The sequence below is a fragment of the Chaetodon trifascialis genome, chromosome 3 (genome assembly GCF_039877785.1).
Source record: "Chaetodon trifascialis isolate fChaTrf1 chromosome 3, fChaTrf1.hap1, whole genome shotgun sequence".
NCBI lineage: Eukaryota > Metazoa > Chordata > Actinopteri > Chaetodontiformes > Chaetodontidae > Chaetodon > Chaetodon trifascialis.
Genome location: NC_092058.1, coordinates 25423345 through 25439857, shown reverse-complemented (window position 1 = coordinate 25439857; position 16513 = coordinate 25423345). Strand labels below are relative to the sequence as shown.

The window sequence follows — 16513 nt, the reverse complement described above, 5'->3', positions numbered from 1 at the left end:
AATATTCCATGTCAGTGGTCCCGAGAGAAGCCCAGTGCTATCCAGGCCTCTCAGTAATGAGAGAGTGGAGCTGCCTGCCACTGGTAGCCCTGCTGTCCCCCAGCTCCCTCTGGCTCAGAGCTCAGCACTGGAGCTGGAGAGGCAGCGGCTCAGCTCCCACAGATTTATCATAGCTCACAAAGCAGCATGTCTGAAAGCAGAGGCTCTCATTCGCAGAGGAGCAGCCCCTGGCGGGCTAACCCCTGGGCACACTGACCCAACACATTCACATATCAGAGAGGCAGACAGATACAGTTTGGGAAAGACTTGCACTTGGATGCACGTCTGCGAGAGAAAAAATGGATTTGGAAAGCATGAGGGCAAAAAGCAGCACACTAGTACAAAGAGCTGAGGAATGAAGATATATTGTGCAGGACAGTATGGGAACTATTTCAACTATGCCATCTATTGTATGATATGCAGTGCAGTAGCAGACAGAGAGGACTGAAAGATTCAAAGTAAAGGAGGAGTGTGAGAGGGAGAAGGGACAGAGATAATTGACAGATGTAAGGTGGTTGTTCAGGGCACTAAGCTATTGTACTCAGCGCAGAGATGATCGAGCCCTGAAGGGGAAAAAAAAAACATGATTGCAAAGAGTTGAAATGCCATTATTAGTGGCAATTATTTCAGTATACCTCAGTGAAGCATTGATGTTGAGTGGGATTGTGGAAGCAATCAATGTGCAATGTGCACACAAAAACATACTGTATTCTGCTACTAAGGGTGGTTAAAAAGACCCCAATTCACGAAATTGTCTTGTATTTACAGTGCTTTTAAAGATTATGGATCTGAACATTTAGAGAGAGGGAGAAAGAAGAAAAAATTGCGACTGAAGCGAAATAAGAACATAAAGACAACTTGTCTTCCTTGTTTGAACATTTTATGGGCCTCCTTTCAACAGTTAACATAAGAGATGTCACATACTGAATATAATATAGATCAAAGATATATAACTTTGAAGGCTGAGCTTGGAAATGTTTCTGGGCAAAAATGAGACAGATGAATCACACTTTGCTAGTTCATATTGTACCAAGCTGTATGTAAGCGAGGCTCAATAGTCTGAGCCATTTTTAACCAAGAACTACTCAGGAATAATGGGGCGTGATATATATTATATATATATATATTTATATTTATCTACTTCAAGTGTCAGACATTTTACAAAATGCTCACCTTCAATTTCATGTGACATCCACAGCAAAAGATGGAAGATATCTAGAAAAACAAAACATTCCCAAATGGTTTCAACTAGTGCAAATATCTTACATGAATTTTTAATATGTTGTTATGATCCTACACTGCAATTCCTAATTAGAACTGCAAAATGACTCCCGCAAAACAATCTTCATGGTAGTGACTTGACCCACAAGAGCAATTTGATGCTAATTTGCTATTTGCTAATTACGAGCTGCTATCTCTTTCATTTCTCCCAAATCATCTCCAGCTGTCTCCAGTATAAGCCCCAAATATTGACAGCAGGCCTGGACTCTGTCCAGCAGCACAGCTTTTAGTTCACATCTCACACTCATCCACAAATGCATTGTTGAAATATATACTTTGAAATGCTTAATCAGTGAATGAAGTTGACCATTTTTTGATCAATCCACACTTTGTCCGTTATTGGAAAATAAGAGTCCATTTGTGTCCAGATGTACCCTGGGTGTCCATGATTGTAGGCCATTGGTCTCAACAACCAGCATACTGTATACAGTATGCTTTATGTGTGGCTCCATGTAGACAAGTGTACATAGTTTGTGATGAGTACATTTTATCCCATTGTTTTGTGATGGATAGCCTGACAACGGTCCTTTCCTTGATCATTTCCCCACCGTACAGTAAATGTGTGTGTGTGTCATCCATCCTTTCCACATGGGGAGTTTCAAGTTTCCTCGTGGCTCAGCAGCTCTCTTGCTATCGTGTGACCTAAAGAAGAAACAATACCACACATAAGAGAAGACAATCAGCGTCACTGAGACATGTAATTACACGGAGTGACTCTGTCCCACCTCACACTCGCTGAATGAATGTTTCTATTTGAAAGAGCCAATCGGAGGTCAGAGGAGAATATTCCAAACCAAACCATTTGCTCTCTTTTTATGACTATGTCTATTTCAGCAGATTGAAAATGTTTGCTTTCAGTCTAGCTCCCTGACTGATTGCAGGGACTAACCACGTCTCAGCTGCTAAAGCTGTATTTCACATGTCTCGGAGCTGTAATGGCTTGTTTACACTTGGGCAGTAAGTTGAAGGCGTATAATTGGACATGTATAGAGCTTGTTTTCCACCAACAAACCTCATCTCATGTGCATTTGTAACGAACAGACATGCTCATGTCTCTAAAAAATCCTATTTTCGTCCCGAAAATGCTGCAAATGTTTTTCCATAAAAGCCGACATATGAAATGGGACATGTGAAAAAGTGCATCTTATGGCGCGGCGTCTTTGCTATTCCTTGTTAAAGTGTGTTCCGGTGGCTCGGTCAAGCAATCTATGCATCTCTCCACAACACACCTACGCCGCGTGGGAGTGGAACAGATGGACAGATACAGATCATCACGGTGAATGAGACGCTGAGGTGGAGAAAGGAGGTCATGGGTAGAAAGAGAGACGCAGGATAAAGAAGAGACACACAGAGGGAGTGAGAGTGCAGGGCCACGAGAGCTGTTGCCAGGGAATCGATGTCTCGTTGCAGCTATCCTCAGTGACATCTGCCACCATGTCTCCAAGTAACTGCTCACCGGTCCCAAAGCACCTTGCAAATGCACAATTAATGTCCACTGATGTAGTCAGCTACTGGCTCTTCAGCTGATCGGCTACTCAGACAGGGTGGGGGAGACAAAAAAGAAAGAGGAGAAGAAGAAGGGAGATGGCAACGTGCAACAGAATGAGGATAATTGCACCTATCAGTCCCAGAGTTGGTGTTAGGCCCAGGGTCATTAATTCCACTGCCTGTGAGCGAGCCCAGCAGTGCCTCTGTTCTTCAGTCTATCCCACTCACCAATTTAATTATGACTCTTAATTGTAAAGCCTCTGTGGAAGGCCCCAGCCATAATGCATTCTAATGAATGCGACAGATGTTGTGCTGTTATGCCATCTCTCGAGCAATTACTCTTATGGCGCCTGCGCTGCTTCCCTCACAACTGTTTCTTTTTTTATATTTCACCTGTAAATAAACTGCACCTGCTCCATCCCACGACACGCACTCTGGCACGTATATACACACACCCCAGTTGTCAGTCCCGCAAATTAACTTTCACACTTCAACAGCTTACAAAGGGCCATGAAGGGCCCTCATTTAAATCAATTTATCTCATCTGAATAGCGCAGGTTTGCATGGCATCAGAGTGGTTGTGTGGAGTACACGGTGTACAGAGGTCTTGTGTTTTCTCCATCACATGTTTTGTCACCCTTGCCTGAGGAGATACAGTTACAGCAGATTAACAAAGAGGCCTCACTGGGAGGCTTGTTTGTTGATTAGCTCTGTATTTTCTTTGCATTTTTTTTAATTGATGTTTTAAATTGGTGCTTTGACTACACTCATTTGTGGCCATCTTAAAAATCCAAGCAGGCTTTGTTTCCAAGATTACTTTCTAATTTGCGTGGTAAGCACTTCTGAGTTCTTTCTTTTCATAAACACCACACACTTATTGAGGTGAGATGATTCATGGAAAAAGAAATCTATTCAAGTGAAGATCATGGCCAAGTCTAGCTACACTGATGTTAGTGAAGCTGGAAGATGCTCAGTAACACATCTATTCATTCTTTCTGGACATCATGTGTTTCTCCGGGGACCTTTTGATGTGAACACTGATATGGTTAAATGCTTTGTTGCTTGCAAATTAGAAGTTATCAAAGACACTGCAATAATTGGAGTTGGTTAGATATACATGTTCAAAGACGACACTGTGCAAGCACAGAAACAGAACAAGAAGCAAATGAAAGGAAAAGAACAGAATGAGTGAGCTGACATATGCATAAAACATACACACAATTAATCAGTCAGTAATTACACTCAGAGACAGATGTTGAGAGGAAAAGAGGTGGGCATGCAAATAGGCCCTGCACTCACACACATATAAAAACACACGAACACAGAAAGGCATGCTTCTCACCTTGGTGGTTTTGACTTTGTTGCCAGTGCTGCAGGACCAACCGGTCAGGTCAGGCAGCACCTTACACTCTTCTCCGTCCATACACGGCTGCATGTGGCACCACCACTTCTGGGCTACAATGGAGGCTGGAGCAGCAGGCGGAGGTTCATGGGAAAAGAAGAACAGCAGGTTTCTTACATGGACATTATGATATGGTGAAGAGCACAGAATTAATCACAAAAAGCAGGAATATGGCACAACATTGCCTACATAGTAACTACTTCACAGCCACCATGAACTATCATTTCAGGTTGGAAAAATAAAAGCAGCGCCTGCAGCAGTTTTTTGCAATGTAAATGTTAGAAGCGCTGTCCATGGTGCTGATCCCACTGCTGGGACTGCAGTATAATCAGCACCACGAACAGCACCACAGCTCTGTTTAAACCTCCAGTATATCTGAGCAGGCATGTGTTTTTTCATCTGTAATATGATTACTGTGATTTTCACAGGAGCTAAAATGTATAGCAGATACCTTTTTTTTATTTTAATCAGATTAATGTAATCCCTCAACATGGGATCTCAAAGCCTGCATGGAATGGGTGAAGCTGGCATCCGCGGGATAAAATAAAATTTAAGGAGACAGAATAGGGGAAATATGAGATTTCTGTGCCACACAGTTCCTTACTGGATATAACACTAAGATGTGGCTACCCTGTGAATTTATAGGTATATTTACATTTGTACAGATGTATGAGTCACATCCTATAATTTAGATGACTCACCTAACTTCCCTATGTTTCTGGCATAATCAGCAAAACACAAGGCACATTTAGACAATGCACCAATGAGTATTATTCCTACTGCATAATACATATAGTAAAAGCAGGATTATGACAAAGCAGTGCTATCAATTAAAACAGTCTGTTCTCATGCATTTAACACTAATGTTAATCTATTCCTGTAGGTATAAAAACCCTCTCTATCATCTCTGTTGCATTCCATGCAATGCTGTGAAAAATAAAACCTGTAAAGGGCCTTCCAGAGATAACTGATTGAAATTAAAGTTAGTTAATTGCATCTAATTTTTAAAAAGTAAAATGTGCAAGAAAATGAAGAACTGATAAAACACAGCTTGAGAACTTGGCCTGATCTACAGTTAATCTGGTGTCAAAATCCAAAGTTTTCTCATGTTTTAGCAGCTGACACTCAAATCTTCCAGATCATCTGACCCACTGTCTAGACAGGAGACAGCCCGACAGCTGAGAATAACTCAATTCCCTCTCTCCTAACTCATCATCCATCCATCCTTCTGTCTCAAGTGTGGAGGCAGAGAGGGATAAAGGAGTGCACCCATTTCTCCAACTTCATTAAACTTGGGGATTGATGTTTTTTAGAGGGGAATTTTGATCTCTAGTGACTATTGTTTCCAGGAAAAAGGAAGGAGATGAGGTGGTATTGGCAGGAAAATGGGCTTTCAACTGCACAATGCAAAAGAGCAAGAGACAAATCCTCTCAAGCATCATGTGAGACGAAACACAGTGACTGAGAGAAAAGGGGAGAGGGAGGAAGACAAGACTAAATAATAGGTGTTCACCAAGAAAACATCTTTGTACCGAGGAAATAAGCAGCAAGGGGAACTGGGAGGGGAAGGGAGGGAGATATAGGAATGAGGGAAAGAGGCTGTTTGTGGATGACTATCACTGAGTCCAATGGAGAGAAGAGCAGATTAAACAAAGGCAACAGAGAGAAGGTGAGAAACAAACAGGACCAGAATGGAAAACAGGCAGCACGAATGCAAGGACAGACACAGGAAGACACATAGGCAGAAGAGGAGAGCCAACACCAAGTTAAGTCACCACAAAAAACTCACAGCTATCACAGGGCGTAATGTTGAACACACTGATATGATGCATGAGCTCAGTGGCAGTAAGCGGTTCTAAAAACCAATGGCTGTGTAATGCTCGTTAATGTGGTCATTATGGTGTCGACGACGGTGCTTTGCACTGCAAGAGTGTTATTTAGAGCTAATGGGCATGGCCTCTGAGTGCTATTATGGACTTAGCGTTCCCTGCAGCTTATCTCATGCTATACTGGGATGGCAGGCCAGGCACAATACATAAGCACCTGCCTGTCAAGTCTGAAAATTAACAGGAACCAGTGCAAGGTCTGTGATGTCATGAACAGTTTGGATGTTGGACAGCGCTCATGGACAGGTCTCAGCAGGTCAATGATAAAAACATTACAGTGGTACTTAGTGTCTGTGCTGTAGTTCATTCTGAGATCATCACTGGGACCATTTTTCTGAACCCTGCTAATAGCAGATGTGTAGAGGCTGCTGGTGGGTTCTAGTTGGATTCACAGTCAGTCAGCTGTGCAGATGGCTCACAAAAGTCACTTTTTGCATGACTCTCTGAAAGTAAAATATTTGATTTCCACAATTTATTCACTCATGAGAGCGGTATCAAACTTATTATCTGTCAGACAGGAAACAAATAAGCATATTTCCACAAAATGTTGAGCTCTTCATTTATCCATTAACTGCTTCATCTCATCAACACTGTCATCATGACTCACACAAGTTGTTCGCTATTCACAGTCACACTGGCCGGCTCTCAAAGAGCAGAAAATACTTGAGAGGCAGTATCAGCTCAATTGCTTTCAAAATGATTGAGCTAATTTGACGTTGACTGCTTTATTTTCTCTGCACTTACCTCCCTGTAATTTTTTCACCTGAATATTCAAGTGTGAAGATGAATCGCTGTAAAGTACTTGAAATAGAAGGAGGATGCGTATACTCCAGGAGAAAATGTGTATAACACATGCAGTATCTCTAAGGCAGCCTGCTTTAATTGCATCAGTCTCATTATGAGTCTACATTTATATTCACAAAAGGTGCATATGCTAATTAAAGCAGGTTTACAGCTCAGGCATACATTTCACTGCAGTTACTATCAGCTAATTACAATGAGAACTGCGTCCCAAATAGCTCCTCTTTAAGTTCTCTCTCAAACTTTCAGCGCAGTCTCAGCTGAGGGCAAACGTCTAGACAGTGCTTTGCTTAAGGTGCAGGTGATTAGGCAACACAAGGGACTGAGGCTGTGTTATTCCCCAGGTTCTTGCCTTGTCTCTGGGGTTCTCTAAATAAGGTCTACAGAGGTATCATGCTACGAGGCTGCCTACAGCTCTGTCTCTCCTCCTACTGATCACAACACGTCAATCTCACACACTCCTGATGAATGCCACTCATCCTGAGGCCTGCTGTGGTTGCAGCTTTTCATTTGTGTGTGTGTGCGTGAGCACATATGTCAGCTGTATGAGCATCCATGCCATACTGTACTTCACATTCATTTCTTCCTGCAGCGGCGTCTGGATTGTCATTGAAATGTTTGTGACATCAAGTGGACAAAGTTGAAACTGCAGATCCCCTCATCCACATATTAATGCTGTGTGTGACTTTGCATGAGCGTATAATTGATGTTTTGTTCAGACCCCTGTGACCAAATATAAGCCTGTGTGCCGTGTGTGAGCAACACCTTGGTAACAGACTGCTAACACTTTCAGAATGCGTACTGTGCTCTACCTTCACAAGTATTTAACAAGTGTTAATGCTGAACACAAGGACCCCCATGCAAGAGCTTCAAACTTGATGCGTAGTGTTTCTATAGGTGGAAGAAAATTCTCATTTTCATCAAAAGTAAACACAACAAACAAGTTCACACCTTGACCTTCTAAGAAGACAAAAGAAAGTGTGAATCAATCAGGTGTATCTCACGATAGTATTGATAATATCACATCTGTGAATATAAAAACATTCTCTTAATTACACACTAAAGCAGGAAATGTGGCGAAGCCAATTTACTCTACCATCCAAGACAGAAAGTATGTCATGTGATGAAATTGAATACGTCACCAATTATGCAACTTCAAAGGGACTTCCTCACCTCTTACCCTTTCATCTGAAGTTATTCAAGTCACATGGTAAAGAATAATAGATAAGCCTTTGATATATATTAAAAAAACCTAATTCACTACATATCCCATTGTATCGTTCAAATGTATCCTGTTTGATGAAAGGCAGGGAATACTGATACAATATGTGCACTCAAGCATGTGTTTGTTAGAGTGTTTGCACATTAATACTTTACAAAGGCACCGCCTGAACTCACTCAGTGGAGCAACACAAACTGCAATAGGGCGTTTACTTTCACTTTGTGTCTCCGTGTGTGTGTGTGTTTGTGTGCACCTTTTGTGCACATATAGATGCCTTTGTGTGTTTTGTGTGTACATGTATGCAGCCCCGACTGTGCAGTAAGTGTCAGGCGTAAAAGCACAATCACAAGGCGTCCCGTGCCCTTGCTCCCAGGTCATTAATATTTAAAGGCAATATGATGTACCTTCACACACACACACACACACACACACACACACACACACACACACACACAAGAAGTTGGGGATGGACCCAGAGGTATGGATACCCTGAGGCATTGTAACTGTTCCACTCAGTGATCCTGCAGTGCAGAAGCAGTTGGAGAGAGGCATCCATCTCTTTCTACAATGATTTACTAACACACTGTATCTCTGTTGCCATGACTCACACAGCCATGCCAGCACACCCAGGTATGCATGATGAGAAAACACAACACAAGTGGAACGCGCGGTGGAAAAGCAGTCCAAAAAAGATTATACATGTTGAACAGTTACGCGCCTACACAGGAGCAGACCGACAAAACGACAAAAGCGTGACATTATTGAGCAGATATTACAGTAAATAACAGCAGGTTGATGTGTGTTGAAACACTAAACTGGATTTCTTTGCCCAGTGATGAAAAACAGTTTGTGTGTCGCTGAGTTCAGCAAATCACACACCAAAGTAAATCCATTCATCCACTGTGTTTATCAGGTCTCTGTGCTGTCTGTCTTTCTCCACCACCAAACACACTTTAATGACAGTGTCTGAGGGAAGGCTTTAAGTCCTTCCTACAGTACTCAGAAAAGTGCCAGACACACACACACACGCGCACACAAATCATTCCCAAGCTCCTTTCCCTAACCTTAACTACTACAACTTAATGCCTGACCCCTGCTCTGACCCAGACCCTAACATAAACCTCATTGCAACCTAACCCTTAAAACCAAGTCTTACTGACTGGCCAAAATGTCCCCACTTTGCACTGTCCTCACACTGTGGTTAAAACCTTGTTTCAGTCTTCTGTGTAGCAAGTACAAATACACACACACACACACACACACACACACACACACACACACACACACACACACACACACACACAGATGCAGAGTTGGCATATGACTCTTAGTCTGCACTGTAACTTCAGTATAATTAGACGAGAAGTTATAATTAATTTGAGTATTTATATTCAGAGGAAGGTCTTGTACCTTTTGCTCTAGACTACATCTATTTCATGGTTACAGTTACTCATTACTCTGCAGATGAAAGCATAGAGGCTCTTTTCATGTGACACACTGTTAAAGGCTCAACGACCCAGCGCGATAAAGTGGTTCCATTTAACTTTAAACTGCTCCCTGCACATTAATGAATTAGATCATTTGACACTGAAAGCAATAATTCCTCCCTTACCTTTACATTTGACACCAATACATTTTGATGCTAACACTTACACACTTTTATTTATGTACACTTTTGAATTCAGGCCATATCAGTCTGTTGTCAGCTCTACTGCACATGTGTATAGCACACAGCTAAGCAATGAGTAATAACGTGCATACTCCATGTGAGGACAGCTTTCTCTCTGGACTTTGCACTGACTTACATTCATTCTCTAGAGGTGCACACAAGCCCGAGCCGTAACCAGCACATTCCTACCTAACCCTGTGAGCTTAACTAAACTTGGCAGAACCCAAATTGAGACAAAAAAACATTTTATTTATCCCGAATGCTACTGCAGTAAAACCAAACAGCAGACAGACATTTTGTCTACACTTAGACAAGCTAGTTTGTGCGAATGTGAAATCAATAACACACAGACACACAAGTGGACCCTGTATAGTACAGTATTCTTAAAATACGAACGACCTCTTTTTATCACACATTACCAATTCCACCTGCAGAACTTCTTCACTCTTTTCTAAATCGCCTTACTATTTCACTAATTCTTCATTCATACACACGCTACCACCACCTAGTCTACTAGAAAAAAGAAACAAACAAATAAAAGAAGTGTGTTTCATGATTAATGGAAAATCAAGAAAAAGAATATTTTGATGAATGGGGTTCACTTGAAAAAGTTAGTCTGTCAGTAATGGGCCCCACCGTGCAGTAGGCAGTAATGGGACCAGCAGCCATTTACTCCTCTTTCAGCCAGCATCAATAATGCAACTCCATTTACACTATGGCTTTTCTACAAGGACTGGCTACTGAGAGGGGTTTGTCTCTTTCCATCAGAGCCAAGCCTAAAAGGTGAGAGCAGCATGCATGGATGTGTGTCTGTGTGCGTCTGGGAGCCAGTGTTGGATGAGGGGAGATCTTTTGTATCTGTGAACTCAGAGGTCAAGCGTGACTCATGAGCTAAGTGCTGCTGAGCACTGCATTTGGAAATGAGAGGTGGTGAGAGACGGAGGTGAGATCTGAATAGGAAATTAACCTCATGACTCGTGTGATGGAGGAACTAAGCTGTGTGTGCGTGTGTGCGTTCGTGCATGCGTGTGTGTATGTGTGATTTTGTGAGGGAGAAATGAAGAAGAAAGGAAGAAGAAGTAATTAACACCATGAAAAAGGATTTATCATTGAATGACTTTCAGTAACGCAGTAATAACTGTCAGTCTATTAGCTTCTCATCAGTGCCATTCCTTACTCTTAGCAAACTATACCAAGTCTTTCAGGAGAAGCGAACAAACAAAAGCAAAGCATCGGGGCAGTGCCTATTCTGAAAGGTTAGCAAACTTTCACGCCATTCTTTATTTATCCCAACTTTCATTACAAAGCCAATCATCGTTGCTATGGTTGCCTGATTTATCATTATCAAGCAATTGTTCCCATCTAGGAACTCATCAAAGAGGTTAAACAACAAATCTACTTTTCTTATTGAGTGAAATCAGTGCTGATGTGAACTAGCAGGTGTGTTTGTGACAGAGTCATTTGAATGGGAAAAGCACCGTCTACTGGCCACATGCGGGAATAGCAACACAAGGAGGTGGAGGGCCGGGTGCTCCGTGGGGAGTCGAGATGACTAAATATGGAAGGCGTTTGGACACGTGGAGCACGTGCAGGTAGCACAGGAAGTCAAACGCGTTTGCTTGTTTGATTTCAAAGAAGTAAAATTAGTCTCTGAAAAATCTCAGAGGCAAGCTGAAGGATGTAGATTAGGGCGCAAGTGAAAAAAGAATACATAAGAGTCATTGATAATAATACTAAATAACCCAATTGTGGTGTTTTGGGGTCCTGAACACACTGGTCCCTCATTAACAGCCAAAAAAACATATGTAATGTTGTATTATCAGCTTGTTACTTCATAACTTTTCCTAGTTTGCATATCATTTACTGCACTGGAGTGAGAATGTGCTGATACTCTGTTTTCATGGGGAAGAAACAAACCCAACACTCCAAATCAAAGTTCAAAGTCTAAGAAAACTCATCTCTTCATCCTTGCCAAACATCTCATCAGTGTCGTCTTTGTGTGGCTGGGCTGCTGGTCTGTGGGAGCGTGGATTCAGTTTCCTCCCCTCCTGGCTGACCTTAACAGTTTGAATAACCTGTGCGCTTCAGAGATTCACCGCTTCTACTCATATATGAGACACCCATGTATTTTCCTCTGGTAGGGGGCTAATATAGCGTGATTGGAGCGGGTTGGCTGACACTGAGTGTGTGTTTGTGATCTCAGCGGAGAGTCTGTGGATGATAGGGGTCAGTGACACTGCTTGTTTCTTGCTGGGCAGGAGCTTGCAGATGGGACAAAGGAGTGGAACAAAGGTCCGTGAAAACGACCGTAGCTTTCATGTGTCTGTCATCACTACACTCCCACATACACAGCATGCATTAACAGGCACGAACACACTCATAGAGTCTGTGTGAGAGAGAGGAAAGAATTCCTCTGAAATTAATTTTCTCTATATTATGAAGAATATCCATTATCTATACCGCCTATCCCTTTCGGGGTTGCGGGGGGCTGGAGCCTATCCCAGCTACAATGGGCGAGAGGCGGGGTACACCCTGAACCGGTCGCCAGCCGATTGCAGGACCACATTCAAGGACAAACAAACATTCACACTCACATTCACACCTACGGACAATTTAGAGTCACCAATTAACCTAATGAGCATGTTTTTGGTCTGTGGGAGGAAGCCGGAGTACCCGGAGAGAACCCACGCATGCACGGGAAGAACATGCAAACTTCACACAGAAAGGCCCCGCCTGACCCGGGGATCGAACCGGCAACCTTCTTGCTGTGAGGCACGCGCACTACCTGCTGCGCCACCGTGCAGCCCTATGAAGAATATAACAATTTGATATCATGATTCTACCCATCATTTTTTCCCCTAAAACCTCCCCCTTGCCAATGCTTGTTCTTTATTCTTCACCATTCTTTGTCTGAAAATCCTTTCTTCATCACCATCTGCTGTATACTCAAGTGGCCCGACTGGATATGAAATGGAACGCTGTCCCCAATAACAGCGGGCCTTTTACGCTGCAGTTTAAATTTCCAGTCTTGCGGCTGAGGCAGTCATGGCTGACAGCTGTCATATATCTGCTTCTCCTTTCACACAGCACCGGGGGAATAAGGGGGCAAGGCGACACTGGTGATTGGGGTTTCCATTACCTGCATTAGTGGCTTTAACCTTTCATGTTGCATGATCTCTTTAAGACATGATGAACCACAACTTGTTCCACTAGCAGGGCCGAGATATGCAGTTTCACTTTGTGTATTCATTTTTAAATAACTCAAATTAACTGTGACTTTTTGGTGTTATTACCATAAACAGAAGAGACCAAGTTGGACATTTACTCATGGACACAATTTCAGATCAAGGATATTCTTAGCTCCAAGTGTTAAGACAGCATTTTATTGTTTTGACATTTCTCCATCCTCTGCCTGCCTCACCCTGTCTCTGTTTCTTTATTGTGTGGCTTTGTTGAAGAAGGACAGGGATTCTGGGGGTGACTTTCCATCAGCTCTCCATGTTTTCGACCACCTTTGAAAGGTTAGCTTTATGCTAGACCAGTAGCAGCGTCTTCCCTTTTTTTGTGTGCTATTAAAAAAAAAAAAAAAAAATCAATTTTTGCACAGAATTCAGCCTGGCAGCAATTCAAAACGTAATCTATTAATCTTTCCTGCAGTGGAGTAATATCTCAAAATGAATCTGGGAATGATTTGTTTTAGGTGAGATCTTTCATGTAGCAACTTCAATGATGCAAGAGGATCAAAAACATTTTTAGCCTCTTTGACCCTGTCAGATTCAGCAGCGTGTCAATCATTACGAAAACATGTTGCGCAGCCAAGCACTGTCCAAACCTGCAAAACATTATTTTCAATTCTAGTCATGTTCCCAGCAGAAATGCTGAGGCCTTGCTGCAGAATTGTGGGGAAACGTGTATAAAATGATGCACAAGACGTCTGGAATATTTCTGTTTGGCAGTGCCGCATATCAGGTTTGAATGTTTTTCTGTAGGTGTCATATAGCTTCACCGTGTGGGTGCTGGAGGAGGCTCATACAGAACATACAGTATATTTTCATATAGTGTGCACTTAAGGGTAGACTTACAGAAAACTGAAGGTTTTGAGAGGTTACCACAGCTGCAGTTGAAGTAGGCGGTGCAACTGCTACACAGACTCTTTGCAGCTGACCACTATAACCAGACCTACAGCAGGTCAATAAGCAGCTCACGCAGAATAAATGTCAAATGTAGGCAATTTGTTCATGGGAGAAGTTCTTCTCCAAAACAGTGTGCTGCTGCTTTCAACATATAGTTTCAAAACATGATGACAACTTTGTCAGATGGAGCATTTTTTCCTCATACATATTTGTACAAACTGATATTTTTAAAAAAAAAGGAGGAGGCATGTCAGCACCCTGTCCTTTTCACAAATGGTCCATCCTTGAGGAATGATGTGGATTGTAGGGCTGCAAATACAGCACTTCACTTGAATTATATATATAGCCTACGCCTTCTTTCTCACACACAGACATCCAGGGTCGGGTGGAGTTACCTTCCACACAGGAGGGTCTGGCTCTGGTGGTGCCAGCGACCTGCCCAGGGAAACAGGAACACTTGACGGTTTGAGAGCGCTCCTCAATCCTATTCTTATTACAGCAGCGATGGATGGCCACCACCTCACACGTCCCCTGCTTCACCTGGTATGAGACTGAGAGAGAGGGAGATAGAAAAAGGAGGGGAAGGGGGGATTATTTGAAATTCATCTTTTATGATGGTTTATTGGTGTTGAGATGGTTTCATGCTCCAAAAAATTGAGTTTAAATTCAAATAAATGGGTGCTGCAAATAACAATCAAATATACACCACAACAGCTTCTCTGAGGATTAAACAAATCTGCTGAATTATTTACTTTTGTATAAACTCCTCAATTTATTCCAGTCTCATACTCTTTGATTCATAAGTAAACACTCTTTAGTGATACTTTGCTTTTATTCTCAGCCCAGTGCCCTCATTAATTTAGACACAGAGGCGGCTCTGTTGTTGTCATTGTGTGCAGGGGGAAAAACACAGCGAGTGCATGAAATGTTGAAAAAATAATAGTTTCTCTGGGCTCCTTTCAGACATAATAAACCACTTGATCTTAGCAAAGAACAGACTTGCACATTTTATGAGGGTGTCAACACACGAATAGGATACACTTACTGTAAATCCTTATGGCTTCTGGCCTGAACTCATCTCTGTTCAGTGTATGTTTATGTGTAAGTGTGTATGTGCATACAGTATATCTGCATGTGTGTGTGCATGGACAGCTGCACCTGTGCACCTGTACTCACACACTCCACATTTTTTATCTCTATGGGCATGCATTGGCTTCTCTGTGTGTCTGTGCGTGTGATCCTGAAAGTCATAATTCATATGAGGATAATTGCTTTCCACCTGACACCTCCAACACACAAACAGCGTCTAATCTCCCTTGATTATCCTCACATTTCCCCGGGGACCTTGGTCTGGTTAATTATAACATTGTCTTGACAGTAATGGAACAGAAGGGCACACTTAACTTAAAGTAAATTTTAACACAAAGCTCTCTGCCTGGTGGCAAAATGTGCTTTTATGTGTACGTGTGATGTTAGTGAAACAATATGCTTTTAATGAGAATTATTTCTGTTCAATCACAGCTCAAACAATCTCTCCCTTTATCATCTTCGCTCCTCCTGAGGGAAATATGTTTTGTTATACAGACTAGACTCCTTGTGCTAAAAGATAAATGTGGCTTCACACCAATAAAAAGAACTTGCAGGGACAGTCTCAGACAAGTGTTGGTGTATCAAACGGCACGAGGATGCTGTGAGAACAATGTGTGAAAAGGCTTAGGTTGTATGTTCATGTTTAGAAGTGTGTACTGTACATATCTATGTTAATGTTACATTATATTCAGCACATTAAACGCATGCGTCTCTTGGGAGGAGGGTTTTGTTGCCACCTAAAGGTAAACGCGCCAAACACAAATGTTGGGTGAAGTGTTTAGTATATCTAATCTTTGCTTATGGCTTCTGAACAGATTCCAGCCGTCTTATCTTTGCTCTCAAAGCTTGTTGTGCACTCCTGAGAGTCTCTGGCACCGTTTCCCGGGCACAGCAAACCCTCCTGGCGACATTACTACCTATAAGCCTCTTTACAGCCCTGGAAAAACCTTGGTTATACTGTACCATAAGCCCAGATTTCATTTATGTACGTGACTTTACCCAGACTCCAAAACTTTTCATGCTCAGCTCAATGAGCTTTGCAGGCAGACACAAGAGTGCACACACACACACCCAGCTGTAAACACACCAACACAAGCGCACACACACTCTGTAGAGGGTTCCATTTCTGCAGGCCATGGCCCCTCTCATCCTTTCTGATTTAAAGTTTGTTTGTTCTCTTCTCCAGAGAGCCCCATCAATGATCCCAGGCTCTCTGAGGGCGCCCCTCCGCTATCATCCCTCCACTTTCATTTCCCTCACTCCTCTGTCTCGGGCTCTCCTGAGGCTAGAGCGGCTGCCGGATTACCCCCACACACACACACGCACACAAACACATATAGCCTATATCTACTGATAAAAACCTAGAATATAATAAAATAGAGCAGAACTAAATGGGACAAGAGCTATCAGTGCAGCTGTAATTATAACTGTAATAATCACAATGAAATCACAGGGTAACAATGTTTAAAAAAACTGACTCATTCTCAGTCTCATTCAAATACA

The 16513-nt window shown here is 42.4% G+C and overlaps 1 protein-coding gene across 1 annotated transcript in view; it reads right to left on the bottom strand.

Moving 5' to 3' along the window:
* Positions 1-904: 904 nt before the first annotated feature.
* Positions 905-16513, bottom strand: part of tafa4b (TAFA chemokine like family member 4b) — a 38657-nt gene continuing 23048 nt past the window's right edge. Inside the window, exons 4-6 of the mRNA XM_070959961.1 lie at positions 14317-14472; positions 4151-4275; positions 905-1962 (exon numbers count right to left, since the gene is read on the bottom strand). Of these exons, the coding sequence (XP_070816062.1) occupies positions 1951-1962; positions 4151-4275; positions 14317-14472 (293 nt within the window). The 3' untranslated portion in view covers positions 905-1950. The remainder of the gene's footprint in view (positions 1963-4150; positions 4276-14316; positions 14473-16513) is intronic.